The sequence below is a fragment of the Lynx canadensis genome, chromosome A2 (genome assembly GCF_007474595.2).
Source record: "Lynx canadensis isolate LIC74 chromosome A2, mLynCan4.pri.v2, whole genome shotgun sequence".
Taxonomy (NCBI): domain Eukaryota; kingdom Metazoa; phylum Chordata; class Mammalia; order Carnivora; family Felidae; genus Lynx; species Lynx canadensis.
The window spans coordinates 122,377,670-122,403,556 of NC_044304.2; the positions used below are offsets into that span (position 1 = coordinate 122,377,670).

Genomic DNA, 25,887 nt, shown 5'->3' on the forward strand with positions numbered 1-25,887 from the left:
TTTTGTTTCAGTTAAAGCTGAATTTAGAGGAAAAATGTAATCAGAATGCTTCTGAAAATATCCAGAACCCAAGATTCCTTTAGATCTTGAAAGAATATCATAATCCTCTATGAAAAGCCCGTCACATTTTTTAAAGTAGAAGGATCAGTAGTCAATGTCTTTGCCTTTCAAGTAGAGGGAGCAGGTAGATGCAAGGATGTGCTCACGGAAGAGTCGGTAGTCCTGAGGGTGCAAGCAACAGAACAGAGGAGAGTATCCTTACTCACCAACATGGCCTTTGACCTTTGCTGAGCTATGCAACCCTGCATGTTATCACTGGGGTTGAGAAAAGGTTGTGTAATAAAAACAAAATGTTCTGTTTCCATCTTTTTGGTTTTATGATCTGGAGATACCAAAACTATTCTTCACCATTTTCTTTCAAAGTGACAATGTGTCCCCAAATTGCCCTATCCGCACTAGGTCTCTTCCATATGCTAATTAAGTCAATAATTGCACATTGCCCTACATGCACCACCCAGAAGGACTTACAAGTTGAGGAGCTGTTTCATTTGAAAAGACAAATGGATTTTCACATTAATGACTATCTTCCCTCGGACAACTGAGGACGATATATTGCCTTCCAGAGTCTTACATATTTATAACTCTAACTACTGTATAGCATTGTGCTTGCACAATAGATGTGGGAGATACAAAAGATGGGTATTATTACGCTCATTCTCCTGATGAAGAAACTGTTTACTATGTGCTTGGCATGGACTAAGCACCATATTTCTATTAATTCATCTACTCTGACATCGCACACCCAATGATTGGTTGAACTGGGATTTGGATCCAGGCCTTCTGAGTCCATATTCCATGATCTTTGCACACTGTAGGTGACAGGACAGGTGGAGATGATGGAGGTGATGATTATGGTATCTGCCACCTAAAGCTACGGAAGAATACTCGAGTTCACCTCACATGAAAGAGCTAGCTTCACTCTTTAACCTTTAGTTTAATATACAATATTAAGATTGATCCTTGCCTATAGTTTTTATGGATTTACACATAAAAACTACAGGCATATATGAGTGTATATAGCTATGCATATTTAACTAAATATAAAAGCTATTAGCTTTCCCCAAGACACAGTGGCATCTTCTTATGTTGAGGTATCACCACCATAATAACCAGTGGCACATAGTGAGAAAAACTTAAGTTTCAAGAGTTTAAGTCCTTCCCATCTTGAAAATCACATGTGTTACCAACCTGTTTAGTTTTTACTACATTCATGCAGCTTCATTGAAACACCCAGTCTAAAAATTGTGTGTTTCTTGTATCGTTCAGGTCGTTTCCGACAACTAGACATCCTGGACCATGTAGCCAATGCCTTCTCATCTTTGCTGAATGATGTTAACATCCTGCAGAATAAAGCTGAAGAGAAATATGGAGGGGGAAATGTGCAAGGAACCTCAGTGAGTGAGGCCCAAGAACATCGAAGAAGAATGGGTGGACTTTTTAGGAGAGCTTCAAAGCAGAGTATTGCAAAGGACTGCAGCTCAGAAGTGTCAGAGTCATTGAAGATAAGGGGCAAATTTTCCATTGCCTCTGCAAAATCAGGAGAATATGGAGCAGAATTAGCAGCTGTGACAAACAACCATGACCAAAGTCATTTGTGTCCTTCAGCAGAACACTCGTCTCTCCAAGCCTGTGATGACTTGGTACCTTGTCATTCTCCCCAAGCTCTTCTGGGCAAGCAATGGCCTCACCCATCCACGCTGGCCAAGAGGGCTCCTCCTTCCTATATGTCTGAGCGGTCAGTCAAGGACAGAACTCAGAAGGTGAACTCGATCCAAGCTAACAAGCTCAAGAACTTCTCTCGTCTTGCAGGCAAAGTACCAGACTCCTTTGAAATGGAAGAGGTCAGTGTTGTACCTACACACTCAACTTCTAAGGGAAGTAACCATTCCCAAGGCATCTTCTGCTTTCTACCCTCAGTTAACCCCTTCACCTTTCAACCCCTCAGCTTTATATCTTATTGTTCCAAATTCCTGTTTTTAGTCTAAAACATTTAAGGTCATTCTAGCATGCTTCCATCCACTCTAACTTTCCTTGTTTCACCAATGGTCTTTGAGAGCCAGTTCAGCTACTTCCCACTCAGTGAAACTTGCCCACACGTCCACTCTGTATTCTCACAGCCTTGTCAGGGAGAGCTTGTATGGCAGAGACTGTACATGTGTTTCAATGACATCTCCCCTGCTAGTCTGTCAGCTCCTTGACCACCAGGTTTTGTCCACAAGGAGATGTATCTTGGAAATATGTCCCCCGTGACGCCTAATGCAAGGCCTTGGACAAAGAAGTAGGGACCCGGGTTTGGTTTTGATTTTGCAGGACTAGTATTTTATTTGTTTGTTTGCTTTGGAGTTTATCGATATTCACATAACTTGACCTCCATTTCATACATATTTATTCACAACTCTGTCTACCAAGAACTTTTAGCACCAACCTCGTTCCTATGCCACTACACCTTTCTGGGGCTGGCCCCCCTTCTTCTGGTGACCACGCAGCTGTCAGCATCAGTCTCAGTCTATGCCACCATGAGTCAACTCAGGAAAAGTATGAATGCATTGATAGTTATCTCTCTGTTGGATTCTCCCGGGACTGCACCGCAGCACAGAGCCTCTTGGCATGGGTCCTGTGGCTTGGCTGAAGTTCACACATCAGTGCCTGCTTGCTTTCATCCTTTTCACCACATCTTATGCAGGCTGATCACCCTATATTTTGTTCTTAAAACACAGGAGTGAAACATGTGATGGGGAAAAGATTATACTTTTACAGACTCTTTCCTCAGTTGTTGCTTCTTCACACTGCGTATTTGGTTTCCTCCCCACATCATTTATTTCCCATCTATCCAGGGTCAGAGCCCGGTAACTCCTCAAACTTCTCTTTCTTGAGTGGGAGAAGGGCTAAGGAATGTCAGTAAACAAAAGATTTTTTGTCCTATATGTGCATGTATGTATATCTTCACATATTTCACAGTCTGCTCCTTTATCTTCCCCTTCACTCACTCATGCTAATTTTCACCCTCATTTAGATGATACCCTTACATGCACTTCTCAGTCTTTTAAAAAAATATATACACGTTTTCACACATTTCTCTATTCTTTAATATTATGACAAAGGAAGAGCAAATTTTTTTCCCTTTCATCATGTAAATCATTCAGAAGTGGGGCAGAATATTTATATGCAAATCCCAAGGGGGGACCACCTTTCTTAGAAGCCCTCTACAAGCCAGGCGCTCTGATAGTCTCTGGGGTGCAGAACCTGCCAGCAAGGGAACCTCAGTGCAACGGCAGGGGTGGGCACAGTAACACGCAGGGAGAGTGACAGCTCTACCGGTAAACTTTCCTATCACTCTAGACATGTTTGGGACATCTAGGGAGCAGAAAGATAGGTTTTTTTTTTTTTTTTTTTTTTTTTAGTGTTCATTTATTTTTGAGAGAGAGACAGAGTGCGAGCGGGGGAGGGGCAGAGAGAGAGAGAGAGACACAGAATCCAAAGCAGGCTCCAGGCTCCGAGCTCTCAGCACAGAGCCCGACGCAGGGCTCAAACTCACAAACTGTGAGGTCATGACCTGAGCTGAAGTCGGATGCTTAACTGACTAAGCCATCCAGGCGCCCCAAGAAGATAGGTTCTTAAACAGCCAACGGGCTGAGAGGATCAAGAAACTTGCAGGAGGTAAGACTTACTCATAACCTTAAAAGAAGAAGAGAATTAGGTGAATATGCCTATTGGTAGCCCTCCCTATCCCACAAAGATATGAAAATTTGCCTCAAAATACGTAGCTGTTGATGATCCTAATATCTATGTATATATGTTTATGTGTATACATGTCTTATGTCAAAAATTATTTCAAGAACCTTAAAATATTAAAAATAAGAACCTTAAAATATTAGTCTGAATGTAAACCAATAGCCTGCAGATAAATAAAAATTATAAATGGAGAGGGGCGCCTGGGTGGCTCAGTCGCTTAAACGTCCAACTTCGGCTCAGGTCATGATCTCACGGTTTGTGAGTCCAAGCCCGCATCAGGCTCTGTTACTGACAGCTCAGAGCCTGGAGCCTGCTTCTGATTCTGTGTCTCCCTCTCTCTCTGCCCCTCCCCTGCTCATGCTCTGTCTCTCTGTTTCTCAATAATAAATAAATGTTAAAAAAAATTTTTTTAATTATAAATGGAGGAAAAAAGGAGACCTTTGATCTAGTGCCCTGATTTGAAGATAAACTGAGGTAGCACTAAGAAAAATTTTCTTTTATTTCAATCTTGCAAAGATTACTTAATCACCAGACTACTACTTACAGTAATATAAAGAATATCAAGAAAATCTGCAGTCCATTTGTCAGTCTGCAATATTACTTAGGATCCAAACAAGAAATTTCACCATCCCCAGCCTGTTGGGATGCCTCACAGACTCTACTGTCCCTTTACGAAATTTTTTTATGCTTCAAGCTTGATTGACTTAGAGGAAAATAAGGTCCATTGGACACCATCTATATGTGAGAGGACAGGGAGAGATAATATTACATTCAGGATAAAAAAGATTCAGAACAGAGTGTCAGTTCTTACATGGTACACTTTCAAATATTCTTCAATAGCAGTTATTCAAGGCAAAGCTCTCTGGTGGTATGTATGGAGGTGGGAAGACACTTAGGCCCCAAAATAAAATAATACAAGTTCATATGTTTTGTGTGTTTGTTTGTTTTTATTTTTTTAATGTTTATCTTTGAGAGAGAGAGAGAGAGAAAGAGAAAGAGACAGAGCATGAGTGGGGAGGGGCAGAGAGAGACAGACACAGGATCCGAAGCAGGCTCCAGGCTCTGAGCTGTCAGCAAAGAGCCTGAGGTGGGGCTTGAACTCATGAACCACGAGATCATGACTTGAGCTGACGTCGTTCCCTTAACCAACTGGGCCACCCAGGCACCCCTGTTTCTTTGTTTTTTAAATAAATTCATTTTTGTTTTATTTTTTTAAGGATGTTTATTTATTTTGAGAGAGACAGAGAACAAGTGTAAGTGGGAGAGGGGCAGAGAGAGAAGTAAGACAGAATCCCAATCAGGCTCCTCACTGTGAGTGTGAAAGGCCAATCCCATGAACCATGAGATCATAATCTGAGCTGAAAGCAAGAGTCAGACACGCAACCAACTGAGCCACCCAGGTACCCCAAGCTCATATGTTTTTAGGCACATACTAGGGACTCAATAAATATTTGTGAATGATTAAATTAACATCAAAAATATTTGATAATATTAATTTAGTCTGGGTGGCATCCATAGAAAAACAGAATACTCTCTTGAACTTTATAACCAACTTTGTCCCTGGTCTTTCTTTAATATTTGCCCAGGTTTGTGTGTGTGACAGGCTATATGTGTATCCAAGGCATAGAGCCCCCAAAATGATATAAAGGAAATTCACTACTTGAATTTTGTTTTTCTAAAACGTATACCTAAAATATTATGTCCTCATCACAGTCTGGGAGAAAAATATTTGTTTCACTCAATACCAATGGATGAGTAAATGAAGCTTGGGTACGTTGCATCTTAAACAGGAACTAATGCCAGATTTAATAGTCATTTTTTAATGGCAAATTTAAGAATCCAATTATAAGAAATGAAAAATATGTGTAAAATTGGCAGATTTTCATGGCATTTAAAACATGAGCCAATATACTTAAATATCTAGCTATCATAATTTCAACTGTGATTGGCCAAAATTACCTCCTGATCAATCTATGATGCTCCCCTAAAGTCCTACTTACAGGCTGAATTTGACAATATTTGGCTCACTTTTCTAAACTATGATTCCAAGAAAATTGTGCATCGATTTTTTTAGTGCAGAAATCAACATATTTTTTGTTTAATTTTACCTAGTAAAACTGAGTCTGTTCCTTTCTTTTTAAATTCCCAAACGTATTAAGAGAATTTAATCCTAATGAAGCATCTGCAATTGTAAAGTCAAGGTAGGATGCTTCTTTATAGCCACTATAAAACATGTTTAATCTTCCTCTCGCTTCCATAGAGGGATCCTGCTCCTAGAACTAAATGTAAGAAACATTGACCCTACTATTTAACAATGCCAATTGGCATCCTGAGTAGGTGGAAAATGTTTCCAAAGTTTATAACTGTTCCTTTATTTTTAATTAAAAAAAATTATTAGTAAGTTTGGCTCAGGGGAAACAACCCAGGAATACACCTGGTTTCCGTTCTAAATTGTTGAGATTTTGTTGTCTGGGGTTGTTTTTCCCTAGATGACCATGTACTTTACATCACACAAAGTGGACTTTCCTCCATGATAATAATCTCAGCAGAAGAGTTTTCTTATTATACTTGAAAATGTCCACAGTACATGTATACAGTACACAGACAAGGTGCACGCTGGTTTGAGTTACAAAACCAATAAAAGTAATGTTAAGAGATATGTCTAATGAACCATAAGTATAAAACAACTTTAAAGAAAACAGATGAAGGATTAAAAAGAGGGAATAAATAGTTCTTCTTACATTGCTAAGCTGTAACCTCATGGTCTTCTCTTTATTCCTGAGTTTATGGCCCTTTCTGGCCACTTGTGCTGCAATGTTTAAATGCCCTTTGATTCAGTTTTCACTATTCAGATATGAACCTAAATGGATAATATGACATGTAGAAGAAGATTTATATATAAGGATATTCATCTCACCATTACTTTTATTTGCAAAATTTAGAAAACATTCCAACATTAGGAGAACCATTAAGTAAATTAATGTACCTTCAAAATATGGCCTATTGTAGTCATGAAAAATGGTGTTTTCAAAGGAATTTCACAACGTGGGGAAAGAAGCTCTCCTTCTAAGTTTTGAGTGAAAATTTTTGATTACATAACGATGTCCAAAAACATCATATTAAAAGGGAAACCTGCAAAAATGAACTCTAAAATATCAACAGGACCTGTTTTATTACTTTCTTTAACTTTTTTTATTCATCAAGTTTCTGTAGTACTCTATCTTATTACTTTTCAAAAAAAAATTTTTTTTTTTTTGAGAGAGAGAAAGCGCACAGGAGCAGGGGGGAGCAGAGGCAGAGGGAGAGAGAGAATTTCAAGCAGGCTCCATGCCAAGCATGGAGCCCAGTTCAGGTGTCATCTCATAAAACCCTGAGATCATGACCTGAGCTGAAATCAAGAGCCAGATGTTTAATGGACTGAGTCACCCAGGCACCCTTAAAAGAAATATTTATTATTTTGTTTTACCCATAATTTTATTCTCAGTAGAGTAGTATTTATTAATTTCTGAAAATAACTTTAACGATAAATTCTGCTCTATCAATTTGGAAAACAAATTTTCTTTGAGCTATCTAAGCTCTGTATAGCAACTGAGTTGTGAATTTTCTGAATTGCTTTCCATAAATTTACCAAGTCATAAATAAATCCCTCAGAGAAATAAAATTAAATGTAGGAAATAACTCTCATTCTCCAAGTATATTTAAAGCTCTTTAGGAGCAAAAAAAAAAAAAAATCTAGAATAATATTATTATTATTTCAGTCTCGCTCAAATGTCGCATCTTCCAGACAGGGTCTCTATTCCTCCCACCTAGAAGTGATTCCCCCATTTCCCTCTCCTGATCTTTAGTTCTTTGAGTCTTTATCCCGAGTGCTTGTACCATGCCACCTGCCTGCCCCCCAGTGTAAGCTCTTTGAGTTTAGAAATCATGGTTAATCCTCTTAGCGGTAGCCAGTAGGCACTCATTATATGTTGATTAAATAAATAAAGTGAATTCGTTATGAAAACATTTCTAATGAGACTGATGCATTTTGCTGTCTCAGGTCCAGAGCTTTGAGGAAGAGACGGGTAATCCTCTTGACATGACTTCAGGAATTGCAGGTAAGAATTTCTCCAGGTGTCCAATTTCATCGATGGTCTTTCAGAGAGAAACTGTAAATAACTAGCACTCAACTTTCTCAATATGTAGCCACCTGCACTGCCATTTACTCCCATCACTATTTCCACCTACTATTATTAAAGGCATACTAGCGATGCCAATGTGCATGCAAATTTCAAAAGACTTACTGCAGAAACGTTCAACGTCCCTGGGGCTAATGCAACATGTGGTTTGTCCAATATTAACTCAGTGTGATTTAATCAGGAGAGTGGAATGGATTCCACAAAGGACGGGACTCACTGAATGAGTCATTTCTTACTCCTACTGACAACTGCTTGATGTTAAAAGTCACATCATTTTACTGGGCCTCGGACAAGTGGAGGTAATTTTTAAGTTCTCTGAGAGCACTTACAATCTAAATTAAGTGATTGTAGGACCTTCATATTAAACTCTCCATGGAAACAAGTTGCCTAGATGTAACGTTCCAAATAATCTCTCAGAATCATGTTACATAATCCTAGACAGCAGAGAAGGAGGGCTTTCTCTACACCTCATCCTTCTGCTCCCATTCAGCCATCATTGTGATTCAGCATTTCCATGATCCTATAACAGAGCTAAAAGTAGACAGGGATTAGTGAAGCAAAATAAAGCAGATGAAGCTAGTGCATTTCCTGGAAGAAAATATGCAAATTTTTAATTTAATTTAGTTTGGTGTCAAACACATCTTTTTCATTACAAAGTGTATGTATGGGCCTCATTTTGCTAAATGCTGTTTAGAAATTATGCATTAGTAATTATAGGGTCCTGCTGATTACATAAATTGTTTTCCTGCTCTTCGAAGTAATTACCACATAACCTGCATTGAGGTTTATAAGACAAAAATAAGCATCTGTTTTTCATCTAATTGAATGCTTCTCAGTGAAGCTGGAGGTCCCCGTGCCAATAGGAACTGCCTTCCTTGACATTCAATTAAGAGGTCTACTGATATCATGTAAGTCACCCCAATCATTCCAAAAAATGATTTAGGATGTTAGGCAAAAGTACCAATCTCCATTTCATTTCAAATTCAGAAAGCAAAGTAAGATGGGTGAAGGTTAGCCTAATGAAGAAAATCTGAATTAAAGTAAAGCAAATGTAATTTATTACTTTCAAAAACATTGTCATAAACCCAGGAAAAAATAGAACTGAGAAAAAAATAAGTAAAACTAGTTGTATTTCTATTAATAGGCAAAGGGGAACATTATTACTTTTATTTATATATGAATGACTGAATGAATTCATTTATGTATGAATTATATATATGGATGAATTTATATTTCTATATATATGAATATAAATGAATGAATTTTGACTCAAAGTTAAAAAGATGACTTCATTCAAAAATGAAGGTGTGTGGACTATTTTGACCAATAGGATATGGCAGAAATGATGCTTTACTACTTGAAGAGTGTTGCCTTTAACCCACCTGGCTGCTTCCTGGCTCTTGAGATATTTGTTCTTGGAACATTCCCTATGAGAACCCATCCCTCATGTTCTGAAAATCCCAAGCCACATGGGAGTGTCCACTCTGGTGGACAGACTTGAATGAGCCTCCATGTGAATAAGGCATCCAAGATGTCCAATCCAGTCAAACTTTCAGATGACTTCAGCTCAGATGTCATCTGACTGCCACCACATGAGAGAATCCAAGCGACAACCACATAGCCGAGCTGAGTCACCCCTCAGAACCATGACGGATAATAATCAACTGTGGTTCTAAGTCACAAATATTTAAAGGTTTAGTAATACCAAGTGACAGTAAAAATGTGAAACAAACACTTACCCACTGTTGGTTGTAAGTTAAAATCATAATAATTACCTGAAGTATAATCTGTCAATGTCACACAATTTTAAATGTATGCAAATATTCCAGTTCTGGGATTTGACCCATCAGTAGACTCCAGTGTACACACAAGGTTTTTGATTGCAAAAATACATTTATAATAATAAACAGCTAGAGGCACCCTAAGTGCCCCAAAGTATAAATTAGCTTTAAATAATTATGGTACATTTTTACATTAAAATCTATTCAGACAGTATTTTGGAAAATGAAGCAGATATTTTTGTGTTGATATGAAAAGGTCTCTGAGATATACAGTTGTTAAATTAGAAAAAAAATATGTACAAAGGTTTTATATAGACACCTCTTTTTATTAAAAGAGTTATCTATTTCTATGAAGGGGAGAAAGTATGCACAGAATGCTTCTGGAAGAATATCTCAGGAACTGCTAATGGAAGTACCTTAACAGAAGGGAAACTAACATGTTTTAAATTAATTGGCATCTTTTAATTTTCTTTTGTTACCATGTGCATATGTTATTTTCATAACACTACTTAGCAAAAAATTCTGGCAATACTATAGGCAATTGACACAATAAAATGCGGAATTTTGTTGTTAATTCTCTGCTCCCCATGACAACCAGTCCAAAACTTTTGTACACTTTGTATTTTGTATCTTTTAATTTTTAAATCAAAATTATATGTTTGAAGTATGAAACATGATGTATATGCACATACACACTGAAATGATTACAGTAGTCAAACGACTTAGCATATCATCTCTTCACAGTTTCCATTTTATAAGTGTGATAAGTGCACCTGAAATCTACTCTCTTAGCAAATTTTCAATATTCAATATAATATGATTGACTATAGTCACCATGGTTCTTAGATCTCTAGACTTATCCTTACTTAACTGTAGCTTTGTACCCTTTGAACAACATCTCTTCCAAAATTGGGAAACATTTTAATATTCCTCTCAGTCTTTTACTGATCAAGCATGACATAATAGAAGATGGTAGAAAATACATTAATATTATAATTGATAATAGCATAATAGAAAAATATTGAAATAAGTATTCTTTATCAGTGTTCTTGATATACTTTGTTAGAAGGGCTAATAATTTGTAAATGCAAAGATTATTTCATTGATTTGCTACACGTGCACACATTATGTAAGAGCTAACTTGCCATGGATAAATGCAGTAATATGTGAATTCAATAATAAAAATATAAGCAATACTTCCTCCTCCCAACAAACAAAACAAAATACTAAATCTAGGACTTGTGGACTGAGTTCTCCATCTTTAAAAAAGTGCAGAAAATGCTCATGTAAAACTATAATTTCAGATCATTTAAGTAATAATGAAGAATATTTCATATAAAATTGAAGAATTGGAACAGAAGCAGTAATCTGAGGCAAATTCATAGCTTTAATTGCTTTCATTATCAAATAAGTAACAACTAAAATGAATTATTTGCCTCAAGAAGCCATCATAAAAAAAAGATATTTGGAAGTTAGAGATTATTGAACTAGAAATTAATAGTGGAGAAAGCAGAAACAAGTTATTTGATAAGTAAAATCAAAGCATTAGCTTTTTTGTGGGCAAAGCTGTCAAGCAATAAAAAGAGAGAAATGCATACAAACAAAACCAGATAATCAAAATAAAATTAGAGAAAAGACAGAACCACTGATATAGAAGTTATACCATCTGAAAAACTGATGCTAAAATTATAAAGGAACACAAATACAAGTGGTATAATTAAAAACAGGGATAATTAACATGGATATTTCAGAAAATATATGTATAGTAAAACCTTGGTTTGCCAGCATAATTCATTCCAGAAACATGCTTGCTATTCAAAACACTTGTATATCAAAGCAAACTTCAAGAACCATTGGCTCAGTTGTGATCACGTGACATTCGATGTCATGTACTACTCCTATTGCAAGATGTTGCTCATTTATCAAGGTAAAATTTATTTGAAATGTTTGCTTGTCTTGCAGAACACTTGCAGAACAAGTTACTTGTAATCCAAGGTTTTACTGTATTTATATTTCCACATTTTATATAATTTTATATTTATGTTGCCATATATATATATACATATCTATTGTAAACCTAAAATATTAACAAAATAACATAGCAGAACTCCTAAGTAAACTAATACCAGAGAGGGATAAACAAACAAAAATTAAGTTTATCAAAAGCAACCTGTAAGAACAGCAATGCACAACAGCAAAACCAAACCAAAAGTGTTACATGAGTAGACTCTTCCAGTTTTTCAAGAGACAATTGCTCTTCTGTATAAATTTTCCGGGTAATGTAAACATTGGTAAATCTTTCCAATTCCTCTTAGATTAAAAAAATACAACACTTGGTTTCAAAATTGACTAAATTGGCTCATAAAATTGATGAATTTTACTTAGGAATACAGATGTAACAATTTTCTTTTTTTTTTTTAATGTTTCATTTATTTTTGAGAGAGACAGAGTGAGAGTGGGGGAAGGGCAGAGGAAGAGGGAGACAAAGAATCCGAAGCAGGCTTCAGGCTCTGAGCTGTCTGAACAGACCCTGACACAGGGCTTAAACTCACCAACTGTGAGATCATGACCTGAGCCAAAGTCAGATGCTTAACCAACTGAGCCCCCCAGGCACTCCTAAACATTTTCAATAAAGTAATGATGATTTAAATGTAGTAAAGCACCAGAAATATTCTAATCCTTCAAAACTAACTTTTATTCCAAGATTTCAATGTTTCAACAATTGAAAAACTAAAATAATTTATCAACTACTATGATAAATTATGAAAGGAAATAAAGGATATGATCAACTTGATGGACTATGAAAAAGATGTGTATGCTTATAAAATATTTCACTCTTCACCAACAGAACTTTCAGATGAATGAAATTTCAGATGGATAATTAAATATAAAAAAATGGCACCTAAATTATAAAAGGGATAATAGTATAAATGTAGATGAATTTTATATAAATTTGGAACAGAAACCTATTTTTAAAGCTTGATTAAAGTGCAATAGCTAATTGAATTAATCAATTTTTCATGACTTTTTTCAAGTTGATTTATTTTGAGAGAAACAAAGACAGCACAAATGGGGGAGAGGCAGAGAGAGAGGGAGAGAGAGAATCCCAAGCAGTCTCTGTGCTGTCAGCACAGAGCCCAATGGACAGTTTGAACTCACAAAACCGTGAGATCATGACCTGAGCCAAAACCAAGAGACGGACACTTAACTGAGCCATGCAGGTGCCCCCAGTTTTTCACTAAACATTGAATATACCTATGTATGTATGAAAAACAATCATAAAAAATTGAAATGTAAATGACAAGCTGAGAGTATATATTGTCATCATAAACAATAAATGATTATGATTTTTGCTATACAAAGATTTCTTCCATTACAAACATTTAACAACTTAACAGTAGTGCTTTTCCATAAATTTGAGGGTGGATCAATGTTGGTAGAGTCACTTCAAGCATATTCTATCAACAGTTCAAAAAATTTAGGAATCTCAAAAGATGCAGAAAAAAGAAGACAGCAAAATGTAAACATGATTCATGATTAAAAATCAAAACAGAGAAAAATTATTTGCAAGTAGAAACAGAAGGATATTTTCTTAATCTGAGAGGCATCTATCAAATCTTCATGCCAAATATCAATCCTAACAAGGAAACCTTCAAGGAAATCCCATTCAACAAGGAACAGAACTTGCTACACTCCGTTTATTCAGCATTGAACTCAAGGTCAAAGCAGAATGACAACACCATAAAGTAAGATGTATATAAACTTAAAAACTATTCACATTCGCAGGCAAAATAACTGTCTGCATAGAAATCCCAAGAGAACTAATAGGCATATTAATAGAATAATAAGGTTTAGCAACTTTGGTGAATGTAACACAAAATGCAAAAATCAGTATTATCTCCAGGCATCAGCAATAACCAATTAGGAAGACATTAAAGAAAAAAAAAAGATTTCTCTCACAATTCCAACAACAATAAACCTATAAGAGTACCTTTGAATATACCTAAATGAAGACTCAGGATATTTATTGGGAAAACTAAAATATTACCATGTCTCTTAGTGAGACCTAAATAAAAGCAAGACTATGTCATGCTCAAGAATGGGAAAGCTCAATATTATAAAGAAACCAAATATCCACCAATAATAAAATGTACAATACAATTTCAATAAAATCCTGATAGGGCTGTTATTTGCTTTGTTTTGTTTTGTTTTTGTGTGGAACCTGCAAGATGGTCCTGAAATTCCTATGTCCTCGTAAAGGACCAAGGAGAGCTAAGATAATAATGAAGATCATGGAGGAGAAGTTTGTGTTCCTAGAAATCAATACTTATATCATAATTGTAATTAAGGTGTTATACCACTGTTATTTTTTTTTTCTTTAAAAAGATGATGGATCAGTGAAATAGGGGTCAGAAACAGACCCTTACATGTATAGAAATGCTAAGTCAGAGAAAGCATTTCAAAACCAGTGGAGAAAGGATTAACACAATTGATACAATGAATTGGTTATCCATATGAAAAAGATAGAAAATTACACCCTTAGCTTGTCCCATTAACAAAGATAAATCCAAGTACAGCTAAGGTCTAACTGTGAAAAGCAAACCATTGCTACTTACAGAAGAAAATAAAGAAGGGTATACTTATGACCTCAGAGTAAGACACAATTTCTTAAACAGGACACCCAAAAGCACATTATAAAAAGAAATATGGATAATATGACTTCATTATAATTGTTAATATTGGTTCAACAAAGACAGCATAAACAATGTTCAAAGACCAGTCACAGGTCAACTATATTACAATTGAAAAATAAACGAAGTCACAAAGTAATAGATATCTACAACCTATGCACAGCAAAATGTTTGTTTCCAGAATTAATATATAATTTCTAAAAGTGAGCAAAAAAAAAAAAAAAAAGGCAAATGACTAAACCAAAAATGCACAGTAAATTAGTATACAATTCACAGAAAAATTAACCAATGAAGAAGAGGGGCTCCTGGGTGGCTCAGTCAGTTAACAGAGCTTGAAGCCTGCTTCTAAGTCTGTGTCTCCGTCTCTCTCTGCCCCTCCCCTGCTGTCTCTCTCTCTTTCTCTCTCTCTCTCTCTCTCACTCAAAAATAAATGAACATTAAATTTTTTTTAAAAGAAGAAAATATGCTTTACCCTATTATAATCAGGAACAGATAAATTTAAATTATTAGATACCACTTTAGACTGACAAAAATGTTTAAATTTAATTCTACCAAGTATTGGTGACAAAGAAGAAATCTTACACAGCTGATGAGATTATAAATTGGTACAACCATTTTGCAAAGCAGTTTGGCAAAATCCAGTAAAGTTTAAGAAGCACAGACCCTTTGACTCAGCCATTCCATTCATAGGATATGGCCCAGAGAAATCATTACATATATGCAGATGTGAATGAACGTATAAAAACATTTTTTGCAACACTGAAATAGTGAAAAACTTAAAACAACCTAAGGGCAATCAAATCAATAAGAATAAGGTTAATGCTATCATAACATAGTCATAGAGTAGAATAATATACCACAACGATAATAAACAAACAAGTTAACTTATCCACATGGAAAAATACCATGAGTACAAGGTGGAAGTAAGTAAATCAGTTAGATGCATACACTATATAAAATAAATTTACTTTAGCAATAGTTGGTATGTATTAATAATGCATATACAAAGTAAAAGCACAAAAATATACAAGGGAAATATAAACACCAAATTCGGGATCCTGGTTAACTCTGGGAGGTTAGGAGGGAGGAAATGAGTTCAGGAAGGGATAAACCCAGGTAAATGAGACTACTGTGTCTGTAATGGTTCCTTTTTAAAACAAATCTGAAGTAACTATGAAAAAATGTTAAATTTTAATACCACTGTAGGTGGTTACAAGGAATAGATATACATTATGCTACTTTCTATACTTTGTACATGTTTGAAATTTCCCAATGCAAGAAAATTGAACAAAAAATAAAGGTGTCAGTAGGAATTTTATTAACCAAGCTAATGCAAATGAAGTGATTTTCAACCTCAGTAGTAATCTGAGAAATATGAATTAAACTACACTAAAACAGGCAAATGAGTTATTAAATCAATGGAGGTTTAAGAAATCATATAATCTAATGTTGGCCAGAATACATATTGCTTTCTGGAAGGCAATATATAACAATATGTATCAGAAACTTTGCAACTGTGTTTATCTTCCTACCTGGATATACCCTCTAGGAAGTTATCCTAAGGCAATTATAAAAGAGGTGTGAAAAACTAGCTTAAATGTCCAATATAGAGGATTATTTGGAATGGAATAAAATTAAATGGAATATCATTTGGTCATCAAAAATGACAACTGGTATTTCTTGCCACAGTGGTTAAAGACTTACAATTAAAAGATAAAAGGGGGATTCTGGGAAGATGGCGGCGTAGGAGGACGCTGGGCTCACCGCGCGTCCTGCTGATCACTTAGATTCCACCTACACCTGCCTAAATAACCCAGAAAACCGCCAGAGGATTAGCAGAACAGAGTCACTGGACCCAAGTGCAGACGAGAGGCCCACGGAAGAGGGTAGGAAGGGCGGCGAGGCGGTGCGCGCTCCACGGACTGGCGGGAGGGAGCCGGGGCGGAGGGGCGGCTCGCCGGCCAAGCAGAGCCCCCGAGTCCGGCTTGCAAAAGCGGAGGGGCCTGACGGACTGTGTTCAGACAGCAAGCGCGACTTAGCAAGCGCGACTTAGCGTCTGGGAGGTCATAAGTTAACAGCTCTGCTCGGAAAGCGGGAAGGCTGGAGGACAAAGGGAGGGTGAGCTGCGGAGCCCCCGGACGACAGAGCTCAGTTTGGCGGGGAACAAAGGCGCTAGCCAGCGCCATCTCCCCCGCCCATCCCCCAGCCAAAATCCCAAAGGGAACCGGCTCCGGCCAGGGAAATTGCTCGCTCCGCGCGAACACCCAACTCTGTGCTTCTGCGGAGCCAAACCTCCGGCAGCGATTTGACTCCCTCCGGCTGCCACAGGGCCCCTCCTGAAGTGGATCACCTAAGGAGAAGCGAGCTAAGCCTGCCCCCCCCTCCCGCCGTGCACCTTGCCTTCCCACCCCAGCTAATACGCCAGATCCCCAGCATCACAAGCCTGGCAGTGTGCAAGTAGCCCAGACGGGCCACGCCACCCCACAGTGAATCCCGCCCCTAGGAGAGGGGAAGAGAAGGCACACACCAGTCTGACTGTGGCCCCAGCGGTGGGCTGGGGGCAGACATCAGGTCGGACTGCGGCCCCGCCCACCAACTCCAGTTATACACCACAGCACAGGGGAAGTGCCCTGCAGGCCCTCACCACACCAGGGACTATCCAAAATGACCAAGCGGAAGAATTCCCCTCAGAAGAATCTCCAGGAAATAACAACAGCTAATGAGCTGATCAAAAAGGATTTAAATAATATAACAGAAAGTGAATTTAGAATAATAGTCATAAAATTAATCGCTGGGCTGGAAAACAGCATACAGGACAGCAGAGAATCTCTTGCTACAGACATCAGGGGACTAAGGAACAGTCACGAGGAGCTGAAAAACGCTTTAAAGGAAATGGAAAACAAAATGCAAACCACCACGGCTCGGATGGAAGAGGCAGAGGAGAGAATAGGTGAACTAGAAGATAAAGTTATGGAAAAAGAGGAAGCTGAGAAAAAGAGAGATAAAAAAATCCAGGAGTATGAGGGGAAAATTAGAGAACTAAGTGATACACTAAAAAGAAATAATATACGCATAATTGGTATCCCAGAGGAGGAAGAGAGAGGGAAAGGTGCTGAAGGGGTACTTGAAGAAATAATAGCTGAGAACTTCCCTGAACTGGGGAAGGAAAAAGGCATTGAAATCCAAGAGGCACAGAGAACTCCCTTCAGACGTAACTTGAATCGATCTTCTGCACGACATATCATAGTGAAACTGGCAAAATACAAGGATAAAGAGAAAATTCTGAAAGCAGCAAGGGGTAAACGTGCCCTCACATATAAAGGGAGACCTATAAGACTCGTGACTGATCTCTCTTTTGAAACTTGGCAGGCCAGAAAGAATTGGCACGAGATTTTCAGGGTGCTAGACAGCAAAAATATGCAGCCGAGAATCCTTTATCCAGCAAGTCTGTCATTTAGAATAGAAGGAGAGATAAAGGTCTTCCCAAACAAACAAAAACTGAAGGAATTTGTCACCACTAAACCAGCCCTACAAGAGATCCTAAGGGGGACCCTGTGAGACAAAGTACCAGAGACATCACTACAAGCATAAAACATACAGACATCACAATGACTCTAAACCCGTATCTTTCTATAATAACACTGAATGTAAACGGATTAAATGCGCCAACCAAAAGACATAGGGTATCAGAATGGATAAAAAAACAAGACCCATCTATTTGCTGTCTACAAGAGACTCATTTTAGACCTGAGGACACCTTTAGATTCAGAGTGAGGGGATGGAGAACTATTTATCATGCTACTGGAAGCCAGAAGAAAGCTGGAGTAGCCATACTTATATCAGACAAACTAGACTTTAAATTAAAGGCTGTAACAAGAGATGAAGAAGGACATTATATAATAGTTACAGGGTCTATCCATCAGGAAGAGCTAACAATTATAAATGTCTATGCGCCGAATACCGGAGCCCCCAAATATATAAAACAATTACTCATAAACAGAAGCAACCTTATTGATAAGAATGTGGTAATTGCTGGGGACTTTAACACCCCACTTACAGAAATGGATAGATCATCTAGACACACAGTCAATAAAGAAACAAGGGCCCTGAATGAGACACTGGATCAGATGGACTTGACAGATATATTTAGAACTCTGCATCCCAAAGCAACAGAATATACTTTCTTCTCGAGTGCACATGGAACATTCTCCAAGATAGATCATATACTGGGTCACAAAACAGCCCTTCATAAGTTTACAAGAATTGAAATTATACCATGCATACTTTCAGACCACAATGCTATGAAGCTTGAAATCAACCACAGGAAAAAGTCTGGAAAACCTCCAAAAGCATGGAGGTTAAAGAACACCCTACTAACGAATGAGTGGGTCAACCAGGCAATTAGAGAAGAAATCAAAAAATATATGGAAACAAACGAAAATGAAAATACAACAATCCAAACGCTTTGGGACGCAGCGAAGGCAGTCCTGAGAGGAAAATACATTGCAATCCAGGCCTATCTCAAGAAACAAGAAAAATCCCAAATACAAAATCTAACAGCACACCTAAAGGAAATAGAAGCAGAACAGCAAAGGCAGCCTAAACCCAGCAGAAGAAGAGAAATAATAAAGATCAGAGCAGAAATAAACAATATAGAATCTAAAAAAACTGTAGAGCAGATCAACGAAACCAAGAGTTGGTTTTTTGAAAAAATAAACAAAATTGACAAACCTCTAGCCAGGCTTCTCAAAAAGAAAAGGGAGATGACCCAAATAGATAAAATCATGAATGAAAATGGAATTATTACAACCAATCCCTCAGAGATACAAACAATTATCAGGGAATACTATGAAAAATTATATGCCAACAAATTGGACAACCTGGAAGAAATGGACAAATTCCTAAACACCCACACTCTTCCAAAACTCAATCAGGAGGAAATAGAAAGCTTGAACAGACCCATAACCAGCGAAGAAATTGAATCGGTTATCAAAAATCTCCCAACAAATAAGAGTCCAGGACCAGATGGCTTCCCAGGGGAGTTCTACCAGACGTTTAAAGCAGAGATAATACCTATCCTTCTCAAGCTATTCTAAGAAATAGAAAGGGAAGGAAAACTTCCAGACTCATTCTATGAAGCCAGTATTACTTTGATTCCTAAACCAGACAGAGACCCAGTCAAAAAAGAGAACTACAGGCCAATATCCCTGATGAATATGGATGCAAAAATTCTCAATAAGATACTAGCAAATCGAATTCAACAGCATATAAAAAGAATTATTCACCATGATCAAGTGGGATTCATTCCTGGGATGCAGGGCTGGTTCAACATTCGCAAATCAATCAACGTGATACATCACATTAACAAAAAAAAAGAGAAGAACCATATGATCCTGTCAATCGATGCAGAAAAGGCCTTTGACAAAATCCAGCACCCTTTCTTAATAAAAACCCTTGAGAAAGTCGGGATAGAAGGAACATACTTAAAGATCATAAAAGCCATTTATGAAAAGCCCACAGCTAACATCATCCTCAACGGGGAAAAACTGAGAGCTTTTTCCCTGAGATCAGGAACACGACAGGGATGCCCACTCTCACCGTTGTTGTTTAACATAGTGCTGGAAGTTCTAGCATCAGCAATCAGACAACAAAAGGAAATCAAAGGCATCAAAATTGGCAAAGATGAAGTCAAGCTTTCGCTTTTTGCAGATGACATGATATTATACATGGAAAATCCGATAGACTCCACCAAAAGTCTGCTAGAACTGATACATGAATTCAGCAAAGTTGCAGGATACAAAATCAATGTCCAGAAATCAGTTGCATTCTTATACACTAACAATGAAGCAACAGAAAGACAAATAAAGAAACTGATCTCATTTACAATTGCACCAAGAAGCATAAAATACCTAGGAATAAATCTAACCAAAGATGTAAAGGATCTGTATGCTGAAAACTATAGAAAGCTTATGAAGGCAATTGAAGAAGATTTAAAGAAATGGAAAGACATTCCCTGCTCATGGATTGGAAAAATAAATATTGTCAAAATGTCAATACTACCCAAAGCTATCTACACATTCAATGCAATCCCAATCAAAATTGCACCAGCATTCTTCTCGAAACTAGAACAAGCAATCCTAAAATTCATATGGAACCACAAAAGGCCCCGAATAGCCAAAGGAATTTTGAAGAAGAAGACCAAAGCAGGAGGCATCACAATCCCAGACTTTAGCCTCTACTACAAAGCTGTCATCATCAAGACAGCATGGTATTGGCACAAAAACAGACACACAGACCAATGGAATAGAATAGAAACCCCAGAACTAGACCCACAAACATATGGCCAACTCATCTTTGACAAAGCAGGAAAGAACATCCAATGGAAAAAAGACAGCCTCTTTAACAAATGGTGCTGGGAGAACTGGACAGCAACATGCAGAAGGTTGAAACTAGACCACTTTCTCACACCATTTACAAAAATAAACTCAAAATGGATAAAGGACCTAAATGTGAGACAGGAAACCATCAGAACCTTAGAGGAGAAAGCAGGAAAAGACCTCTCTGACCTCAGCCGTAGCAATCTCTTACTCGACACATCCCCAAAGGCAAGGGAATTAAAAGCAAAAGTGAATTACTGGGACCTTATGAAGATAAAAAGCTTCTGCACAGCAAAGGAAACAACCAACAAAACTAAAAGGCAACCAACGGAATGGGAAAAGATATTTGCAAATGACATATCGGACAAAGGGCTAGTATCTAAAATCTATAAAGAGCTCACCAAACTCCACACACGAAAAACAAATAACCCAGTGAAGAAATGGGCAGAAAACATGAATAGACACTTCTCTAAAGAAGACATCCAGATGGCCAACAGGCACATGAAAAGATGTTCAGCGTCGCTCCTTATCAGGGAAATACAAATCAAAACCACACTCAGGTATCACCTCACGCCAGTCAGAGTGGCCAAAATGAACAAATCAGGAGACTATAGATGCTGGAGAGGATGTGGAGAAACGGGAACCCTCTTGCACTGTTGGTGGGAATGCAAATTGGTGCAGCCGCTCTGGAAAGCAGTGTGGAGGTTCCTCAGAAAATTAAAAATAGACCTACCCTATGACCCAGCAATAGCACTGCTAGGAATCTACCCAAGGGATACAGGAGTACTGATGCATAGGGGCACTTGTACCCCAATGTTCATAGCAGCACTCTCAACAATAGCCAAATTATGGAAAGAGCCTAAATGTCCATCAACTGATGAATGGATAAAGAAATTGTGGTTTATATACACAATGGAATACTACGTGGCAATGAGAAAAAATGAAATATGGCCTTTTGTAGCAACGTGGATGGAACTGGAGAGTGTGATGCTAAGTGAAATAAGCCATACAGAGAAAGACAGATACCATATGGTTTCACTCTTATGTGGATCCTGAGAAACTTAACAGGAACCCATGGGGGAGGGGAAGGAAAAAAAAAAAAAAAAAAAAAAAGGACGTTAGAGTGGGAGAGAGCCAAAGCATAAGAGACTGTTAAAAACTGAGAACAAACTGAGGGTTGATGGGGGGTGGGAGGGAGGGGCGGGTGGGTGATGGGTATTGAGGAGGGCACCTTTTGGGATGAGCACTGGGTGTTGTATGGAAACCAATTTGTCAATAAACTTCATATAAAAAAAAAAAAGATAAAAGCAAGTCATAAAATAAAATGTGTTTCTCAATTCACTTATATAAAATTACATATATAATCTATATAATACACTTAAAAATTAGTTAAGCTACACTTAATAGTTTGGTGACCATCTCAGGGTGATGGGTTTCAGGTAATATTTTTCCTTTCTTTGTATTTTATACAGTTCAAGTTAAAAATTTTAATACAAGTTTCTAACCCTCAACCCTCTCACAAAAAACCAAAATAGAGAAAGCGTGAGTGTATATGGTGTAGACAATGGCAAGGTAGATAATAAATGACGTCTGGTTTTTCCTTCTTGTGCTTCTCTGTGTTTGCTCATTTGTCCACAACAGAATAAATAATCATTCATCCAAGATAATGCTAAATGTACCTTTTTACAAATTGAAGTGTATTTGGGGATTTAGTGAGAGCTAAATTATTAAGGTTTTACTGATAGGATTTTTGCTCCACAGCGGATTGGAAAAGGTAACTTTGAAGAGATACCTTTTATATCCTGTCTCCTGGTTGGTCTTTTGGTCTTCTTCCTGATCAGTTACCACTAAACTAAACTAGATTCTGTTTAGTCTCTTTCGATTTCACAATGTCTCTCTCTTCTCATCTCTCTGTTATTTCAAAGGGGCTGGTGTACTGATTAAGAACACCAAAGACAGCCCATTCTCTCTCTTTTTAAAATTTTATCTATTTAAATTCAAGTTAGTTAACATACAGTATAGTATTGGTTTCAGGAGTAGAACCCAGGGATTCATCACTTACATAGAACCCCCAGTGCTGGGGCGCCTGGGTGGCGCAGTCGGTTAAGCGTCCGACTTCAGCCAGGTCACGATGTCGCGGTCCGCGAGTTCGAGCCCCGCGTCAGGCTCTGGGCTGACGGCTCGGAGCCTGGAGCCTGTTTCCGATTCTGTGTCTCCCTCTCTCTCTGCCCCTCCCCCGTTCATGCTCTGTCTCTCTCTGTCCCAAAAATAAATAAACGTTGAAAAAAAAAAATTTAAAAAAAAAAAAGAACCCCCAGTGCTTGTCCCAACAAGTGCCCATCCCCCATTTAGCCCATCCCCCCACCCCATTCTCTTCTTAGGCAGACAAATTCCACAGTCCATGTATTCTTCCTCCTTTCTTTTCTCTACCTGTAAACTCTCCCTTTATGCTATTGGTAGCCTTGATCAATGACACCTCTACAGGACTCATGTGGAAAAACACTAACCATTTGTTATGTCTCTCTCCCTTATGCTAAATTATGTTCTGCTTGAGATTAGGAATCTTGTCTAATCTATCCACCATCCCCAGACCTAGCACAGTGCCTGACCCATTAGGGAACCCCGTATATGGCAACATCTAAGCTTCTCTTACCTTCGCCAGAAGAGTTTACATTCTCATTCAACAGTGGTGATTTAATGTTGCAACAGTTCTGTGGGCAGAGTATAATGACTGTCTTAAAATATAACGCATGGTATTTTTAATGATTTTATTGGCATGGACTTCAGTATTTGTAAATTAGGACTGCATCCAATAGGTGTATTCCTCTCAGATCAGCGGATTGGTGCTTTCTTTTTGCATGTTGCATTTAGTCCTAAGTAATGTAGACTTACTTTATTTTAGGTTTGCACACATTCCAGCAACATCTCTCAGAAAGTTGTTTTACCTGAATATACATGGAATCTGTTGCTTAACTCTATATTCCAGTCAATTATTATTAGGAAGCAATTCATTGGGTTTGGGGGAGGGGGGGTTATTGGTTGCTTTTAAAGTTTATTTATTTATTTTGAGAGAGAGAGAGAAAGAGAGAGCAGGGGAGGGGCAGAGAGAGAGAGAGAGAGAGAGAGAGAGAGAATCCCAAGCAGGCTCTGCACTGTCAGCACAAAGCCTGATGTGGGGCTCGAACTTAGGAACTGTGAGATCATGACCTGAGCCAAAATCAAGAATCAGATGCTTAACCACCTGAGCCACCCAAGTGCCCCAGGAAGCAATTCATTGTTAAATTAACAGTCAACATTTGACACCCAGACTCGCAGTGTCCTGAGCAGTTTCAATTACATTATTTAATGTAATCACCATACTATTCTTTCCTCTTTAGAGATAAGACATCAACAAATTAAGCAACTTGCCTGAGTTTACATAGCTGGCAAAAGAAGGACCAAATTCAAGTCAGGATCTTTTGAATTTAAATCTAGTCCTCCTCCCATACTGAATTCATTCATTCAGTGAATATTTAATGAGTGCTTATACAAATAAGAACCTGGTCTAGGTGCTGGAGACACAAACGAAAGTAAAACAGAACTTAGTCTCGTAGAGCTCGTGAATAACCAGGCAAACCAAGTAATTACTGAATTACTACTATGGTAAATGTTATGAAGGAAAAGCAAAAGATAAATGGAAAGCTACTAACATCCAGGAAAGAGCCAAGTACACACTTGAGTGCCTTGCTAAAGCATCCCTTTAAATTCTTGGCAACATTTATTAAGTGCCAACTCCATGACAGGTGCCATTCCAAGCACTTTTCATGTATTAATTCATTGAATCCTTACTTGGGGGGGGGGGGATTCTACCATTACTATTCCCATTGCACAGATGAGGAAACTGAGGTAGAGAAATTGTGCAACTGCCCCCAGCCACACACCTTGGAGCCCCTGACTGCCTTTTGTTTCTGGTTGGCTTCTGAACTGATTTTGAGAGAATGCACCTGGTCACAAGCTCTTAGCACTTGCCTTAACTTCTAGTGCAGAACAGCTATTAATTAAAACAACAAAATTGCTCAAAGATAAACTTAGATCACGAGAGCCAGAAGATACTGATTTCTGTGGTTATTTACACATGAATCTACTTTGCCATCTACAGTTTCATACTTGAATTATCACCGCTGGCCTCCCTGATGATGGGGATTGCTAACTTGGAGGTAAGAAATGAACCCCACTGGCACTGAGCAGAGGGGCTGGAGTGCCCATCTCTTTTGTTGTTGGTTTGGTTTGGGTAGTGTTATTTGTTTTCAGGGAATTAGCACACAGGGAAGAGAGATAGGCGAAGTAAAGGGAACTGATCACCGGCGACTGCCTGTTCACAAAACAGACTAGGAGCAGGACACTGGCGAAGCCCAAGCCTCAGTGGCCCTGTCCCTTGGCTCCGTCCCCTGGCCTCAATTTGAGTCCAATTGTTTAATTTTCTACACACCCCACGAAAGGCAATTCCCAGGCTGCTCTGTATCTTCTTTATATTTCCCCGTAATGCCGTCTCTGGCTGTTTAACTGCAGCAGGCTTTATGATAAGAGTTGTTGTTTGTTTTTTCTTCCTTGGCAGTAGGCAAAGACTTAATTTTAAAAGACACACTCAGACTCAAACAGCCCTGAACGACTTACACAGAAAGCAGGGTGTTTTCTAGGCTTGTTTTTGAAATATTGCAATTTTTTTATTAGGCAATTTTATCATTGTTATAAATAAGTAATTGTACTGGGGAGAAGGGATAATCCTTATTTAATTAAATTCATCTATACTCCCAGGTTGGCAGCGAGAAGACATATGTGAGACTAATACCCACAGCCTGCCTCTTTGCATGTGCAATTAAAAATTCACTCTACAGTAGCTCTGGCAGTTTAGTGTTGCTTTTGGCATTTACAAATTCTTTTATTTTGTGACTTTTTTTTTTTACCATACACATATGCTGGAGCAGATGTTGCTTATTTGTTGTTTATTCAAATCTGTAGGCTCTGGCAGCTAACTCCATTGTTCTGTAATGAAGCTTTATTCGCTGTCCTGTATTAGGACCCAGCGCCT

At 38.1% G+C, this 25,887-nt stretch overlaps 1 protein-coding gene across 1 annotated transcript in view; it reads left to right on the forward strand.

The window, feature by feature from the left end:
* ITPRID1 (ITPR interacting domain containing 1) overlaps positions 1–25,887 on the forward strand; it is a 214,205-nt gene that overhangs the window by 151,334 nt on the left and 36,984 nt on the right. Inside the window, 2 exon segments of the mRNA XM_032592501.1 lie at positions 1,327–1,901; positions 7,832–7,889. Coding sequence (XP_032448392.1) covers positions 1,327–1,901; positions 7,832–7,889 — 633 coding nt within the window.